The 15,228-nt window shown below is 41.7% G+C and overlaps 1 protein-coding gene across 1 annotated transcript in view; it reads right to left on the reverse strand.

The window, feature by feature from the left end:
• Positions 1 to 462: 462 nt before the first annotated feature.
• iqcg (IQ motif containing G) overlaps positions 463 to 15,228 on the reverse strand; it is a 58,071-nt gene continuing 43,305 nt past the window's right edge. The window contains exons 7-11 of the mRNA XM_070883398.1: positions 12,398 to 12,559; positions 11,333 to 11,407; positions 6,014 to 6,145; positions 5,269 to 5,370; positions 463 to 712 (exon numbers count right to left, since the gene is read on the reverse strand). Coding sequence (XP_070739499.1) covers positions 566 to 712; positions 5,269 to 5,370; positions 6,014 to 6,145; positions 11,333 to 11,407; positions 12,398 to 12,559 — 618 coding nt within the window. The 3' untranslated portion in view covers positions 463 to 565. The remainder of the gene's footprint in view (positions 713 to 5,268; positions 5,371 to 6,013; positions 6,146 to 11,332; positions 11,408 to 12,397; positions 12,560 to 15,228) is intronic.

Genomic DNA, 15,228 nt, shown 5'->3' on the forward strand with positions numbered 1-15,228 from the left:
GGCCACATAAAAATCGGGCATAACTCTTCAAGTACGCCCAAAAAAATGCTTTGGGGAAAATTGAGCCCCATGTCTGAGTGAGTGACCTCTGTTGGAAATGACATGTACAGTCAGTGCGTGAGAACAGAATTGGACTCGATTGCCACTCTCATAGGCTGCTGACAATCACTGGGCCCGGAGATTAAGAGTGGTCACTTAATGCAAAGTACCAGAAGGCAGCTGCCAGTTGGGAAACTACCCCAGGAACAGCCTGCATCTTCAGGAGAGGAAGGAAATTGGGGGGTGGGGGAGATTAAAACACTAAGAAACAAATCAAACTACCAGCATTAAGACACTTAAGACAGTATATTTTATGTTATTTTGCCAGGGTGAAGAGTGTAATAGTTTAACTCTTATTATGATTTAGAAGTTGATTTTTTTTAAATTGCAACTTTATTCAGTCAATACAACTTAACTCAGTAAAATTGGCTTTTTCAATTGGTTTGTATTTTCCAGTAATAACTTTCCATTTTGACACAAAAGAAATCATTTAATGGATGCTGAAAATGTGTAGAAAGAAATAGCTTCATTTCTTTTTCTTATCGGCCTCCTTCCCTTTCCCTTTTCCTTTCCCTTTTCCTTTGCCTTCTCCTCCTCCTTTCTTTTTAATGTACAGGTGCTTGTAGATTCCAATTCCTCTGCGAACCATGACACCGCGCCACCATGATTGAATCTGAGAGAGGAAAAAGATAGTCTCTTATACAAAGGAAAATCAAGGGATTTCTGTAGCAGTGTCAGATTGCAGTACAGATAAAAACAAAGTACTTGACTCTGATTTCTAACTGTAATAATTGTACACCAGGAACCCAAACATTTCTTGATACATTACTGATCATTGCACCCTATACTCTTAAAACTGGGGCTCACAGGAATGCTTCAATGATCTATATGTTTGATCAATCAAAGACAAAATGCAATAAATGCACACAAATTACATATTTCAATACAGTAACTCTAAAGATCATGGGCTAGAAATGCGTTTTTTGATAAATGGTATTTTTTCGCCAAATATACTGTTTTCACTCTGCTACCGATATGAGGCCTAAAATTCAAGCTTCAATTTGCTCAGCGGTAAAAAATCATTGTTGTACGAGGATTCGTGGCACAAACCGCAAATTTTCTGCAACTTTACTCCGAGGTCGATCGCTGCAAGAGAGGCATTGGGAGCAGAGAAAACATCTTCAAAAAAATTGCAAAAATTAAAAAAAAATCACAAAACATTCACGACACTTAACTAGCGAATTGCTGCAAAAGAATTAAAAAATAAAAACTTTAACTTACCTTTGTTGCAGGTCTTCATACTTACCGCTGATCCAAGGATTGCAATGCAGCTTTTTACCTGCTGTTTTTTTTGTCCTAAATACGGATGCGCACTGAGCTGGCGCAAGACGTCTGAATTTCCCGCTGACCAGTTTTTCGCGAAAAATGGTGAAATAGCGCAAAAAAAACGGCCGCAAAGTCAGAACATTTTTCGCCTCATAGCTTTGTGTATGTAAATGTCCAATATTGTTCAACTAGTTGTTGTACTGTGTGGTGGTTTAATCGGATCTGTGTACGTTTCATATTAAAATATATCAACTTGATTGAACTTTTTTCAGTACAGACCATTTTCATATTCTGAAAATGTACTAACGTGTGGTCTTTTGATATGAGTTACCATTGCCAAGACTGATTAGGAGCACTGCTAAAGGAAGTCTTGATCTCTGGCCTATTGCTACCATCATCCCACTACCTATTCAGTGAGGAGATATTCAATCAGAACTATACTATTTAAATAATCCTAAAATTGAGGATTCCCTCCATAACAATCTATATTTTTAAAAATCGTCAATATTCCAACTACATGTACTAAAAACTAATCAAGAATAGCAGGTATTTTTTCAATAGCAAATATTTGACAAAAATTAAATGCAGCAATTAAACTTCTCAGAAAAGCTAGGTGGCTTACTGTGTCTATGGTGTCACTTTGTGCTTCATTGTACTCTACGCTTAATGGGCTTTGCATATGCACACCAGGTCACAAAGTATGCTGGAATATGTACTTTCCCTGGAAAATAGGGGTTTCATTTCAACAATTTTGGTTCTCCTTCATATGTTGTCTTATGCTCCTTTCATGAGCAATTTCACCCTCCCCTATTAATACCGTCCTGAGTCAGATGATCTAGGGCAGGTTTTCTGGCTATATGCTAAGAAACTCAGGAAGTTCCATCCTCCAAGTGGCAAATTAACTAGAGGGACATATCCATTATTGATTCAGGAAACTGAGATTTAGAAGTATTTTGTGCCTGTTGGAGGTTTCAGGTAAGAATGGTAATGTCAGACTGCCAGAGGTGACTTCGACAAAGTGCTGCTGTTGCAGATCAGTGTTAAATTGCTATGGAGAAAGTGTATTGTTTAGGTTCCCTATACCCCATTACATAAGAACATAAGAAATAGGAGCTGGAGTAGGCCATTTGGCCATTCAACAAGATCATGGCTGATCTTCGACTTCAACTCCACCTTCCCGCACAATCCCCACATCCCTTAATTTCCCCAAATTTATTGACCCTGTCTTGAATATACTCAATGACTGAGCATCCACAGTTCTCTGACGTAGGGAATTCCAAAGATTCACAACCCTTTGAGTGAAGAAATTTCTCCTCATCTCAGTCCTAAATGGCTGAACCCTTATTCTGAGACTGTGACCCTGTGTTCTAGATTCCCCAGCCAAGTGAAACATTCTCGCAGCATTAACCCTGTCACGACCCTTAAGAATTTTATGTTTCAAATCGATCATGTCTCATTCTTCTAAACTATGGGGAATATAGGCCTAGTCTCCTCAATCTTTCCTCACAGGGCAATCCCCTCGTCCCAGGAACGAGTCCAGTGAACCTTCATTGCACTCCCTCTAAGACAAGTATGTCCTGCCTTGGTAGAATGGGCTTAAAAAAGTAGTCTAAAATTTGTACATGCTGAGAACCTCTGAGCTGAACAAAATGTCAGCCAATGTAATCTGGTAGTGTCCCAGACTGTTGTACCTTTTAAAATTATTGGCCTACATTTTGTAAGAAAAAGTTACCATATTCCACCTACAAAATTTCTGTTTCCCACATCGGCCATTTTGTGACCTTTCAAAGTCAGCTTGTCAACTAATGCTGAATTAGGGGACATTTTTACTGTGAACTCATGACCATGAGGAACTGGATTTGCAGTGCTCAATCTCTGCAACAGTTATCCTGCAGCCTCTCTGAATGAGAGTGCAGTTTGTGGGCAATTATGCCATGGTCTGGGCCCATACAAAGTACGGACTGGATTAAGACTTTCCTGGTTGTCCAGCAGGCAAAACTTATTCTCATCTGGAAAAACTTTTCTTTTAACTCCACTTATTTCCTCCAGATATGAGTCGCTATGGAAACCCACATGGGTCATAGCAATGCCTGTCTTTCTGTAAGACATGTTAACACTTTTTTCCCTCCCCTCCCTGATTGTTCCCCATTACATTAAGGACCACATCAGTGCTGCTTCTCTTGCTTTTACTTGGTCCATAATCTGACTCTTCCCTTCCCTTCCTGGACTTCTCGGTCTCTATCTCTGAGGATAGGTGACAACTGACATAAGGCTCACTGACTCCCAAAACTACCTGGATTATACTTCTTCCCACTACCTTCTGCCAAATTCTCTGTCTCTGTTGCATCTGCTCTGATCTTGTCACCTTCTAAAATTATCTTTTTCTTCAGCCTAGGATTCCCCTGATGGAATCTTCAACTGAGTCTGATCTATTTTCTATGATTTTGCCCTTGCTCCTCCTTCCCCCTCTAAGAACTGTGATAGCGTTCCCTTTGTCCTCATCTTCAACCTCCCCAACCTCCACATTCAGCAGATGATTGATCTTCTGCCATTTCCAATATGATCCCACCACCAAACACATGTTCCCTTCCCTCCATTCTCAGTTTCCCTCCAAGATGCCCTGGTTCACTCTTCCATTACCCTTGCCACCTGCTTTCCTTCCCCTGACATCTTCCCATGCAGGAGATGCAACACTTTCTCATTCACCTCTCACTGCTGTCCAAAGCCCCAAACACTCCTGAGTAGACAATAATTGTACTTCCTCCAGCCTAATGTACTGTATTTGCCGCTCATAGTGCAGCCTCTCTTAAATTAAGACGACCAAACGCAGATTAGGTGACTGCTTTGTCAAACACCTCCATTCTGTCTGCAAGTTCAACACCAAGTTCCATGGCACTTGCCACTTTAATTCCCCATCCAGCTCCCACTCTGACTTCTGTCTTTTACCCTTCTATACTACATAGATTTATATATAATGTACAGCACAGAAACAGGCCATTTGGCCCAACGGGTCTATGTCAGTTTATGTTCCACACAAGCCTCCTTATTTCATCTCAACCTATCCACGCATCCTTTTATTCCATTCTCCCTCATCTACTTATTTATCTATTAGGCCACCTCTCAGGCCTTTAAAATTATGAAGTGGTTCAATATGGTAGATGTAGAGATGTTTTCACTTGTGGGGACCATAAATATAAGATAGATGTTGACCTGGGTTTTTCTTCACCCAGGCTCCTGAGTCACTGGAGCCTGCTTCACTTTGCTAGTTTTTCATGCTGGCATTTCTACCACATTCTCCATGTCTCATACATATATTTAATTTCTCTCATTATGCCTCACTGTCTCGTGCTAATATCACCTGCATTTAACCATCTCCTGTTTTCCACTAAAGCACTTTAGAGAACAGTCTATTTCTTCTTGTATGTGTGCATATTATTCTACCCCCTTCCCTTTGTTCTGTTTCTTTGTAAATGCTGTTCATCTATAATAACCTCCAGTTCTGATTATAAGTCTACACCTAAAACAACAACTTGTCTGTCCTCTGCATGACCTGCTGAGTGTTTCCAGCATTTTCTGCTTTTGTTTCCGATTTCTTGCTTTTTGTTTAAATAACCTGAATTTAGTTGTGATTTTGCTAAAAGATATAATGGCATAAAATGTTTTTTTTTTAACTATTAATTGGAACAATTTGAGTGAACAGAACATCCTTATTCCAGTGAAAATCTGTCAGAAGAAAATTTATGTTGTACAATTGCATTATTAAATTATGAAGATGACTTTTGCATCATTCAGGTGAGCTTCTTGCAGCCAGACATCAACAGTTTGATTGAATTGGTTCCAGATCCTCATTCTAATATGCATATCATATAATTATGCGTGTGAAATTCTTGCATGTAATTTTACCTTAATAAGGTTTCTAAATTCTGTCTCTTCTTGTGTCCTTTTCTTCCATTTGTTCTCTTTCTCAATCCGATCCTCGATTATCACTCGTTCATATGTCAAGTGCTGAAGGGATAGAAAGAAAGAATATTAGCCGACATTTTCCTTTTCTTTCCCTTTCCTAATTATATTAATCTGAATAAAATAATGAAGAAGCAGCCTAGTCCAAAACATGTTTCAAGAAATTCTAGTGGATCAAGACTCTCATCATTGTTATGATATTTAGTATCCTTGAGCAGTACAATGAAAGAATGATGTGCATTTATTTAATGTCTCTCACAAACATCTCAAAACAATTCAGTGCGATGAATTGTTTGGAATGCAGAGATTATGCACGCAACATGTTCTTGGAAGATAAAGACAATCATTCTATGTAGCTCTGCAGTCCTAAATTTTGAAGCATATGTTGAATCCCTCCTCCATTCTCCAAGCTTACCGAACTTCCTGCTTCCCAGCCACGGGGTGGGAACTTACTGTGTATAATTGGAAGAAAAGAATTTATAAAGCATTTATAAAGCACATTTCATGCCCTCGGTACATCCTAAAGTATTTTGCATTAAATAGTTTTTTTCTCAAAGACACAGCTTATTTTAATAGCCTAACCATTTTTACACGGTGTATTCTTATCGGTACGCTTGTACAGAGAAACCTATCCAGAGCACAGGAAAATTCTGATCATGATTTGTAAAAAGTAGATCAGTAGCATTACCTTTTCAGAGTATTCTTTGAGAAGTTGCAAATCACTGGTCTTAGATGCTTTCAAAGCACTCAGATCACTCTGCTTTGTTTCAATATCTTTATCATATTTTTCCATCCAAAATTCCAGCTTTTCTTCCAGGTCCTGATTGACAAATGGAGAACAAGTGGAGAGCAATAAAAATAGAATTCCCAAGGTACTTTAACCAACAGAAAAAATGGGTAGTTTCCAGAAAGTTTTTAATATTTGATTATTTTCTTTCTATTTCTCTCTCAGACTCATCTTCTCACATATGTTTTATATTTTATTAAATTCTGGTACCCTGTGCTACATTAGATATAATAAGTATTTTTCTTCAGATATAGTATTCAACAATAATAAACAGTCAATATAATGGTTTGGGTGGTGTTTTAGTTTAACTTTCAACTTTACAGTTTAATGGACATTTTTTTACCTTTTTGTAGTTGATTTTATTTTCAGCCCCCAATTTATCCTATTTAACAATGAAGTTATATTTAAAGCTGAACAAAGTGCAATCAGCAAAATATTTTTTTCTTCCCTTCCTCTCCTGAATATTTTCCCTCTTGCAGGAGTAAATTTTAAAATTTCTAGTCAACCTGCATTACTTTGTCCAAGGGGCTACGCTTTTCTAATGAGTGTTATTTTAATACTGGCAGTAAATGGGGTTACCACTGACATTAAATGACACCAATTGGAAAATCTAGACTTGAGTGTTTGTAGACTTTGGGAGGCATCATAGCTGAACCCAATTATGTCTATTCACATCTGTTTCTAATAGGGATCAGTGAATGACAGCCAGAAATGGAAATGTAGACCAATTTACCCCTCCTTAAGCCAAAGGCCAATTGTCGTGCCTCTGCCACCATCTTTCTGAGATCAACGAATACCATACAGATTGAACCTGGGACCTTCCTGGTCTGCATAACTCAGTTACTCATTGCCTTAACCAGCTGAGCCAATAGGGTGCTCCAGCGTTAACTTCAATTCTTGTTTCCTCTTCTAGTTTTAGTTACCTGTTTACATAGTACAATTGCAGAACCACATTGGATTTTGTGAATGATATGTGCTTAAATTTTTTTTAAATCAAAATGAAAACCACTTTAATAAGGAAAATATTCACAGCAAAATGCGAATTTGAAGGACATTTGGAGCACATGCTCAGACATTTTTGTACTTGGCATTGGCCACGAAACCATACTTCGCAAACTTTTGATTGTAGAGACTCCAACCTTGAGTAAGGACATAGCGATAGCCCAGGTGTTCATTGCCCCCAGTGACAATACAAAGCAAATCTCTCAGCACACAAGTGTTGCTACAAGTACTGTGAACAATGTGATGTTGTTTTCGAATCGTAACCTATAGGGCAGGTCACACATGCCTGCAGCTGCACATCCGCAGATGTCTGAGTCCACAATCAAGGGTGTGAATGCAAGGCCATTAACACCTCGTTAGCGCTGCGGGGGTGATCATCATTTCCATTCATGCCGATTCAAAGACTACGTTTGCAAGGGCTGTGGAACAATGGGACACCTCCAACGAGTGCAGGCGAGCTGCAAAGCCTGTTGAACCTGCAAACCACCATGTTGCAGAGGAGGACAGATCCACGGAGGATCACAACAAACCAGAGCCTCAGATCGAGGAGGCAGAGATACATGGGGTGCACACATTCATCACGAATTGTCCCCCGATAATGCTGAATGTTGAACTAAATGGATTCCCGGTGTCAATGGAGCTGGACACGGGCGCGAGCCAGTCCATCATGGGCAAAACGATTTTCGAAAGGTTGTGGTGCAACAAGGCCTCAAGGCCAGTCTTAACTCCAATTCGCATGAAACTAAGAACTTACACAAAAGAACTGATTCCTGTAATCGGCAGTGCTACCGTAAAGGTCTCCTCTGATGGAGCGGTGTACAAGCTACCACTCTGGATGGTCCCACGCTGCTTGGCAGGAGCTGGCTGGGAAAGATACGCTGGAACTGGGACAACGTCTGAGCGCTATCGCCCGCTGACGACACTTCGTGTGTCCAGGTCTTAAACAAATTTCCTTCGCTGTTCAAACCAGGCATTGCGAAATTCCAAGGAGCAAAAGTGCAGATCCACCTAATTCCGGGGGCACGACCCATCCATCACAAGGCAAGAGTAGTACCGTACATGATTAGAGAAAGGGTAGAGATCGAGCTAGACCGGCTGCAAAGAGAGGGCATCATTTCACCGAACAACTTCAATGAGTGGGCCAGTCAGTCCTATCGTCCCAGTCCTCAAGGGAGACGGCACCGTCAGAATCTGTGGCGATTACAAAATAACTATCAATCGTTTCTCCCTGCAGGACCAATACTCACTACCAAAGGCCAACGACCTCTTTGCAATGCTGGCGGGAGGAAAGACGTTCACGAAGCTGGATCTGACTTCAGCCTACATGACGCAGGAACTGGAGGAATCATCGAAGGCCCTCATCTGCATCAACTCGCACAAAGGTCTTTTTGTTTATAACACATGCCCGGTTGGAATCCGATCAGCGGCGGCGACATTCCAGAGAAACATGGAAAGTTTACAGAAGTCGGTTCCGCACACTGTGGTCTTCCAGGACGACATCTTGGTCACAGGTCGGAACACAGTCGAGCATCTGCAGAACCTGGAGGAGGTTCTTAGGGAGAGGGTGAGGGATGGAGTACAAAAGCAACTGTATAGGGTATTGGTGAGGCCGCACCTGGAGTACTGCGTGCAGTTTTGGTCACCTTACTTAAGGAAGGATATACTAGCTTTGGAGGGGTACAGAGACGATTCACTAGGCTGATTCCGGAGATGAGGGGGTTACCTTATGATGATAGATTGAGTAGACTGGGTCTTTACTCGTTGGAGTTCAGAAGGATGAGGGGTGATCTTATAGAAGCATTTAAAATAATGAAAAGGATAGACAAGATAGAAGCAGAGAGGTTGTTTCCACTGGTCGGGGAGACTAGAACGAGGGGGCACAGCCTCAAAATACAGGGGAGCCAATTTAAAACCGAGTTGAGAAGGAATTTCTTCTCCCAGAGGGTTGTTAATCTGTGGAATTCTCTGCCCAAGGAAGCAGTTGAGGCTAGCTCATTGAATGTATTCAAGTCACAGATAGATAGATTTTTAACCAATAAGGGAATTAAGGGTTATGGGGAGCTGAGTCCACGGCCAGATTAGCCATGATCTTGTTGAATGGCGGAGCAGGCTCGAGGGACTAGATGGCCCACTCCTGTTCCTAATTCTTATGTTCTTATGTTCAACTCAACTGCGTGGGGCTCAGGTTAAAATGCTCGAAGTGCGTTTTCCTGAAGTGGAGTTCTTGGGAAGGAGGATTGAGGCGGACGGCATCAGACCCACCAACGTGAAGACGGAGGCAATTGAGAACGCACCGAGGCCACAGAACGTGACGGAACTGCGGCTGTTTCTGGGACTCTTGAACTACTTTGGTAACTTCTTACCGGGTCTCAGCACACTGTTAGAACCACTGCATGTCTTACTATGAAAAGGGGGCGAATGGGTTTGGGGCAAAAGCCAAGAAAATGCCTTTGTAAAAGCGAGAAAATTGTTATGCTCAAACAAATTGCTTGTGTTGTATGATCCATGTAAGCGTTTGGCACTAGCATGTGATGGGTCAATCATATGGCGTTGGGTGTGTATTGCAACAAGCTAATGATTTCAGGAAACTGCAACCGGTTGCTTATGCATCCAGGAGTCTGTTAAGGCTGAGAGAGCTGAGAGCATGATTGAGAAAGAAGCGTTAGCGTGTGTCTATAGGGTAAAGAAAATGCATCAATATCTATTTGGGCTAAAATTTGAATTGGAAACTGACCATAAGCCACTTATATCCCTGTTTTCTGAGAGTAAAGGGATAAATACCAACGCATCGGCCCACATCCAGAGATGGGCGCTCACATTGTCCGCATACAACTACGGCATCCGCCACAGGCCAGGCACAGAAAACTGCGGCGATACTCTCAGTAGGCTGCCATTGCCCATCACGGGGGTGGAAATGGCACAGCCCACAGATTTAGCCATGATTATGGAAGCAATCACCCGTCACTGCCCTGCAGATCAAAACCTGGACAAGCCAGGATCCCTTATTATCTCTAGTCAAAAGCTGTGTGCTTCACAGGAGCTGGTCCAGTGTCCTAGTGGAAATGTAGGAAGAGATAAAGCCGTTCCAGCGGCGCAAAGATGAAACGTCTGTACAGGCAGACTGCCTTCTGTGGGGCAATCGAGTAGTGGTCCCCAAGAAGGGCAGAGATACCTTCATCAATGACCTCCACAGTACCCACCCAGGCATTGTAATAATGAAAGCGATAGCTAGATCCCACGTGTGGTGGCTCAGTATCGATGCGGACCTAGAGTCCTGTGTTCACAGATGTAACTCATGCTTGCAGTTAAGCAATGTACCCAGGGAGGCGCCGCTAAGTTTATGGTCTTGGCCCTCCAAACTGTGGTCTAGGGTACACGTCGACTATGCAGGCCCGTTCTTGGGTAAAATGTTCCTGGTGGTTGTAGACGCGTACTCCAAGTGGATTGAATGTGAGATAATATCGGCTAGCCACTACTGACAGCCTGCGGGCCATGTTTGCCACTCACGGCTTACCCAATGTCCTGGTGACCGACAACGGGCTATGTTTTACCAGTGCTGAGTTCAAAGAATTCATGACTCGTAACGGGATCAAAATCTGCCCCGTCAGCTGTACAGCAGCCCTGCGAGGGCCCAACAAACGATTCAACAATACCAGCGTTCACACCGAGACGATCAACCAGAGCAAGAAGGGCCCCAGATTGACTCACATTGTAAATAGTTACACTACTGACTTTGGTGGGGGGGGGGGGGACGGTTGTTATATATATAAACTTGTATTTACTCCGTACAGCCACCAGAGGGCTCATCCCTGGGAGTCCCATAATGCCTTGGGAGCACAGGTATTTAATGAGACTTCACAGGTTGGAGAGGCACTCTGGAGACCTGCAATAAAAGACTAAGGTTTACTTTGAGCTCACAGTGTTCAGTCTGACTCTTTCTCCATACACAACAATACCTTTGTCTGGATAAGCTTCAGTGAAACCCTATCAAATGTTTACTAAACTTTTAGCCAAATAAATTTCCGTACCATGGGCTAGGGCTGATCCTCGTTCTGACACACAAGAAAAAATGTATTAGTCCTTGTTATGAGACTTGTGAATTTTACAAGGTAGCAATACCTCAAATTCAAAATTGCTCCTGTAATTCGAGCATGGACACTTTTTTAATCTAGAGAACTAGAGTTCTTTGCATTTAATTTGAGGGACTTGGATACTTACTGCCTGATTTTGCTTCAGGAACCTTTCAATCTCACTGTGTATCTGCTGCTCCTGCTCAATTTTACTTTTCAAGAGCTGGTTAAAGAAAAGCAAATTTAATGGAATGCAAGAGATTATAAAATGTTAGCTTGGAAATATGCCATCAATATTTTACTATATTAAAAACACTCCACATTTGAACTATTAGAGGTTAAATGCTTTTTTAATATAACCGTCTTTATCTCAGTTCCAAACCAGCGTTAATGATGCCCACATTATGTTCACGTGAACTCTGTGTGCTTACTGAGATGGCCAAGAAACATGGGACATTTGTACAATGTTCATACCTACTACCTCGCCATTTTAATAAGTGTCAGTCCGTTCATTCCCCACTCCTGGACTTCTGTATCTTTTTTGTCCTTAAGCATTTAGGAAAGATTTCCCCACTTGGCCACCACTATATAGTGGAATGAGGTTATGGAGAATGCTTTGACTTAATTTGGCATAAGGATAGACAGCTAACTGGCAAGATTAAAAGCAAAACCAACCTCTTTTTATTCACGATGCTAAAGACGGTAACTGGCGAAGTTGTCACCTGAAACTGGTTATGTAAAAAGTTAATTACAGTATGAGCCCCTTTATGCAGAAGTTACTGTAATTGAAAATGTCATTTTTTTTTTTAAATGCACCTGGCCTTTGAATTACAGAGAGCTACTTTGATAACTCATTGGGTAAATTAGGTGTAGTACTGAGACATACAGAGCAGGAATGTCACAGGTGTAATCCCTGCTCTGTCTTGAATTGGTTGATTTCAGCCAGGTCGAGACACTACAGTTGGCCTCTGTGTCCCCTTGCCAGGGAGACGAAAGGTCAGCCAGGGTCCCTGCTCCGGATCACTATCTAGTAGGGAGCAAAGACCTGTATTGGTGCCAGTATCATGAGCATTAGATCTAGCAGATACCGAAAAAGATCAGCATCAGCAATGTCATAGATTGATCAAAATCTGGATTGTTGTTTCACTGCTTTAATCGTTATAGCCACAAAACTTCAGTACAGTTAAGTTTGAGTTCCATTCCTTTTTCTGACCTGAACCCTTTCCAGTAGCTTATTCTCCTCATTAGCACATTTCTTGTGTGTCTGGAAGACCTGCAGTTCTGCATTTTTCTTCATGTACTTCCCTTCCATGGCAGTTTTTGCCTTCATCTCTTGCATCTGGTCTTTTAGGTGGGCGATCATCTCATTTTTATGCTGGTCAGAGAAAAAACATAGACAGGGGTCAGTGATTGCAATTACTTTACACCTCTGCAGGTACTTCTGTATACGATCAGTAACCTGAGTAGATATGATTGTATTTCTGTTTTTTAAACTAATTTGTGCCCAAGATGATGGTGCGTTGTGTTCTCAGAACTGGGTTGAAGTTACCTGAATTTTCATCCACTCCATCTGAACTGTGTTCAAATTGGAATTGCAGTGCACAAAGCTGTGTCTTCCTATCTCATCATTAATGCAGTGATCTTCACCCCTCTTCTCAACTGGACTGTCCAAGTTGTTGAGGTGAAAGCAGATGGTTGTAATGTTCTGCCATTGTTGCCCATTCCCCGAATAAGGTTTTTTTTTAAAGGTGGAGAATCCTACTGTCTAAACAGAACATTGCAATTTATGATGCTTAACCTCCTACTCATTAGTGGAAATTACAGTGTTCCAAAACACCAGCTTTTATAAGCAGCTTGAAGTGTATGTTGAGTATATTTCCCTCTGAAAAGTTAAATCACAATTCTTTACCTACCATTGGTTTATAAAAACAGATTAGTTAAAGAATGTTTCTTTAACTTCTTTAACTTTCTTTAGCAGGCTCCCACCTGTCCTAGCTCTAAACTCACATCTTTCTCTGATCACCCCTCTTGATCTCTCTAAGCTCATCTTGTCCAGGAAACCCACTTCCTGCTCCCTTGACCCTATTTCCACTAAACTGCTGACCACCCAACTTCCTTTTCTGGTTCCCATGTTAGCCGACATTGTTAACGGTTCTCTTTCCTCAGGTATGCGTGTCTGGCATGCGGACAATGTGGCCTGCCCAGCGGAGTTGATCAAATGTGGTCAGTGCTTCAATGCTGGGGATGTTGGCCTGGTCGAGGCCACTAATGTTGGTGTGCCTGATCTCCCAGGGGATTTGTAGGATCTTGCGGATACATGGTTGGTGGTATTTCTCCAGCGACTTCTCCACCACTTCTCTTGACCCCTGCTTAGTATCTAAATTGTCAGATTGCTTGTCCGACATCCATTAATTCTTCCCTCTTGAACATCCCTCATTATAACTGCTCAACCATCGGTGGCCGTGCCTTCATGGATGAGCAGAAATTTTCTCCAATTAAATATTGGGAAGACCGAACCCATTATCTTTGTTCCCCGCCACAAACTGTGTTCCATAACCACTGACTCCATCCATCTACCCAGCATCAATCTGAGGGTGAACAAGATTGTTCGCAACCTAGGTGTCATATTTGATCCTGAAATGCATTTCCAGCCACATATCTGCAGCATAACTAAAACAGCCTTTTTCCACCTCTGTAACACTGTCCGCCTCCGCCCCTGCCTCAGCTCTTCTGCTGAAACCCTCATTCATGCCTGTGTTACCTCTAGACTTGACTACTCCAACTCATTCCTGGCTGGCCTCCTACATTCTACACTACGTAAACTTGAGGTCATCCAAAATTCAGCAGCCCGTGTCCTAACTCGCACCAAGTCACAATCACCCATCACCCCTGAGCTTTCTGACCTACACTGGCTCCTGGTTAAACAATGCCTCAACTTCAAAATTCTCATCCTGGTTTACAAATCACTCCATGGCCTCGCCCCTCCCTATCTCTGTAATCTTTTTCAACCCCACAAGATGTCTGCACTCCTCAAATTCTTCCCTCTTGAACACCCCTCATTATAACTGCTCAACCATCGGTGGCCGTGCCTTCAGCTGTTTGGGCCCTAAGCTCTAGAACTCCCTCCCTAAACCTCTCTGCCTCGCTACCTCTCTTTCCTCCTTTAAGATGCTCCTTAAAACCTACCTCTTTAACCAAGCTTTTGGTCATCTGCCTTAACTTCTTTTTTGGTGGTTCAGTGTCAAATGTGTCTGTTTGGTCTTGTAACATGCTGTGAAGCGCTTTGGGATATTTTATTATGTTAAATGCACTATATAAATAAAAGTTATTATTATTAATAACTTTACACAGAGATCTGACCGGGGCTATTTAAAACAAGAAATTATTGAAACAACTAAAAAGAACCCACTGAATATAAGCTAAAGTGCTACAGAGAGTAAATTCCACATTGCCTTAATTTATTTGGAAAAATATCTAATCTTTTAATTTGCAAAAATATTGTAAATCTGCTTTAGTAACAGAGACTCATGGATTACATATAACGTACAGCACAGAAACAGGCCATTCGGCCCAACTGGTCCATGCCGGTGTTTATCCTCCACAGTAGCCTCCTTCCTAACCCTCTTCATCTAACCCTAACCCTATCCATATAACCTTCTACCCCTTTCTCCCTCATATATTTATCTAGCTTCCCTTTAAATGCATCTATACTATGCACCTCAACTACTCCTTGTGATGGCGAGTTCCACATTCTCACCACTCTCCTGAGTACTCGATTGGATTTATTAGTGACAATCTTCTTTTTATGCCCCTACTTTTGGTGTCCGCCCCACCACCACCACGAGTACGTCTACTCTATCAAACCCTTTCATAATCTTAAAGACCTCTATCCGGTCACCCCTCAGCCGTAATAACTTAACTAGATAAACTAATTAATATAACTATAAATAATCATTTGAAAAGACTTTACCTAATTAAATAAATAAAACAAGGTTAGACTAAGATATGTCAGAGCAGGTTGTGTGTCTGGACTGAAGTATGTGG

Source organism: Pristiophorus japonicus, chromosome 6, assembly GCF_044704955.1.
Source record: "Pristiophorus japonicus isolate sPriJap1 chromosome 6, sPriJap1.hap1, whole genome shotgun sequence".
Lineage (NCBI taxonomy): Eukaryota > Metazoa > Chordata > Chondrichthyes > Pristiophoridae > Pristiophorus > Pristiophorus japonicus.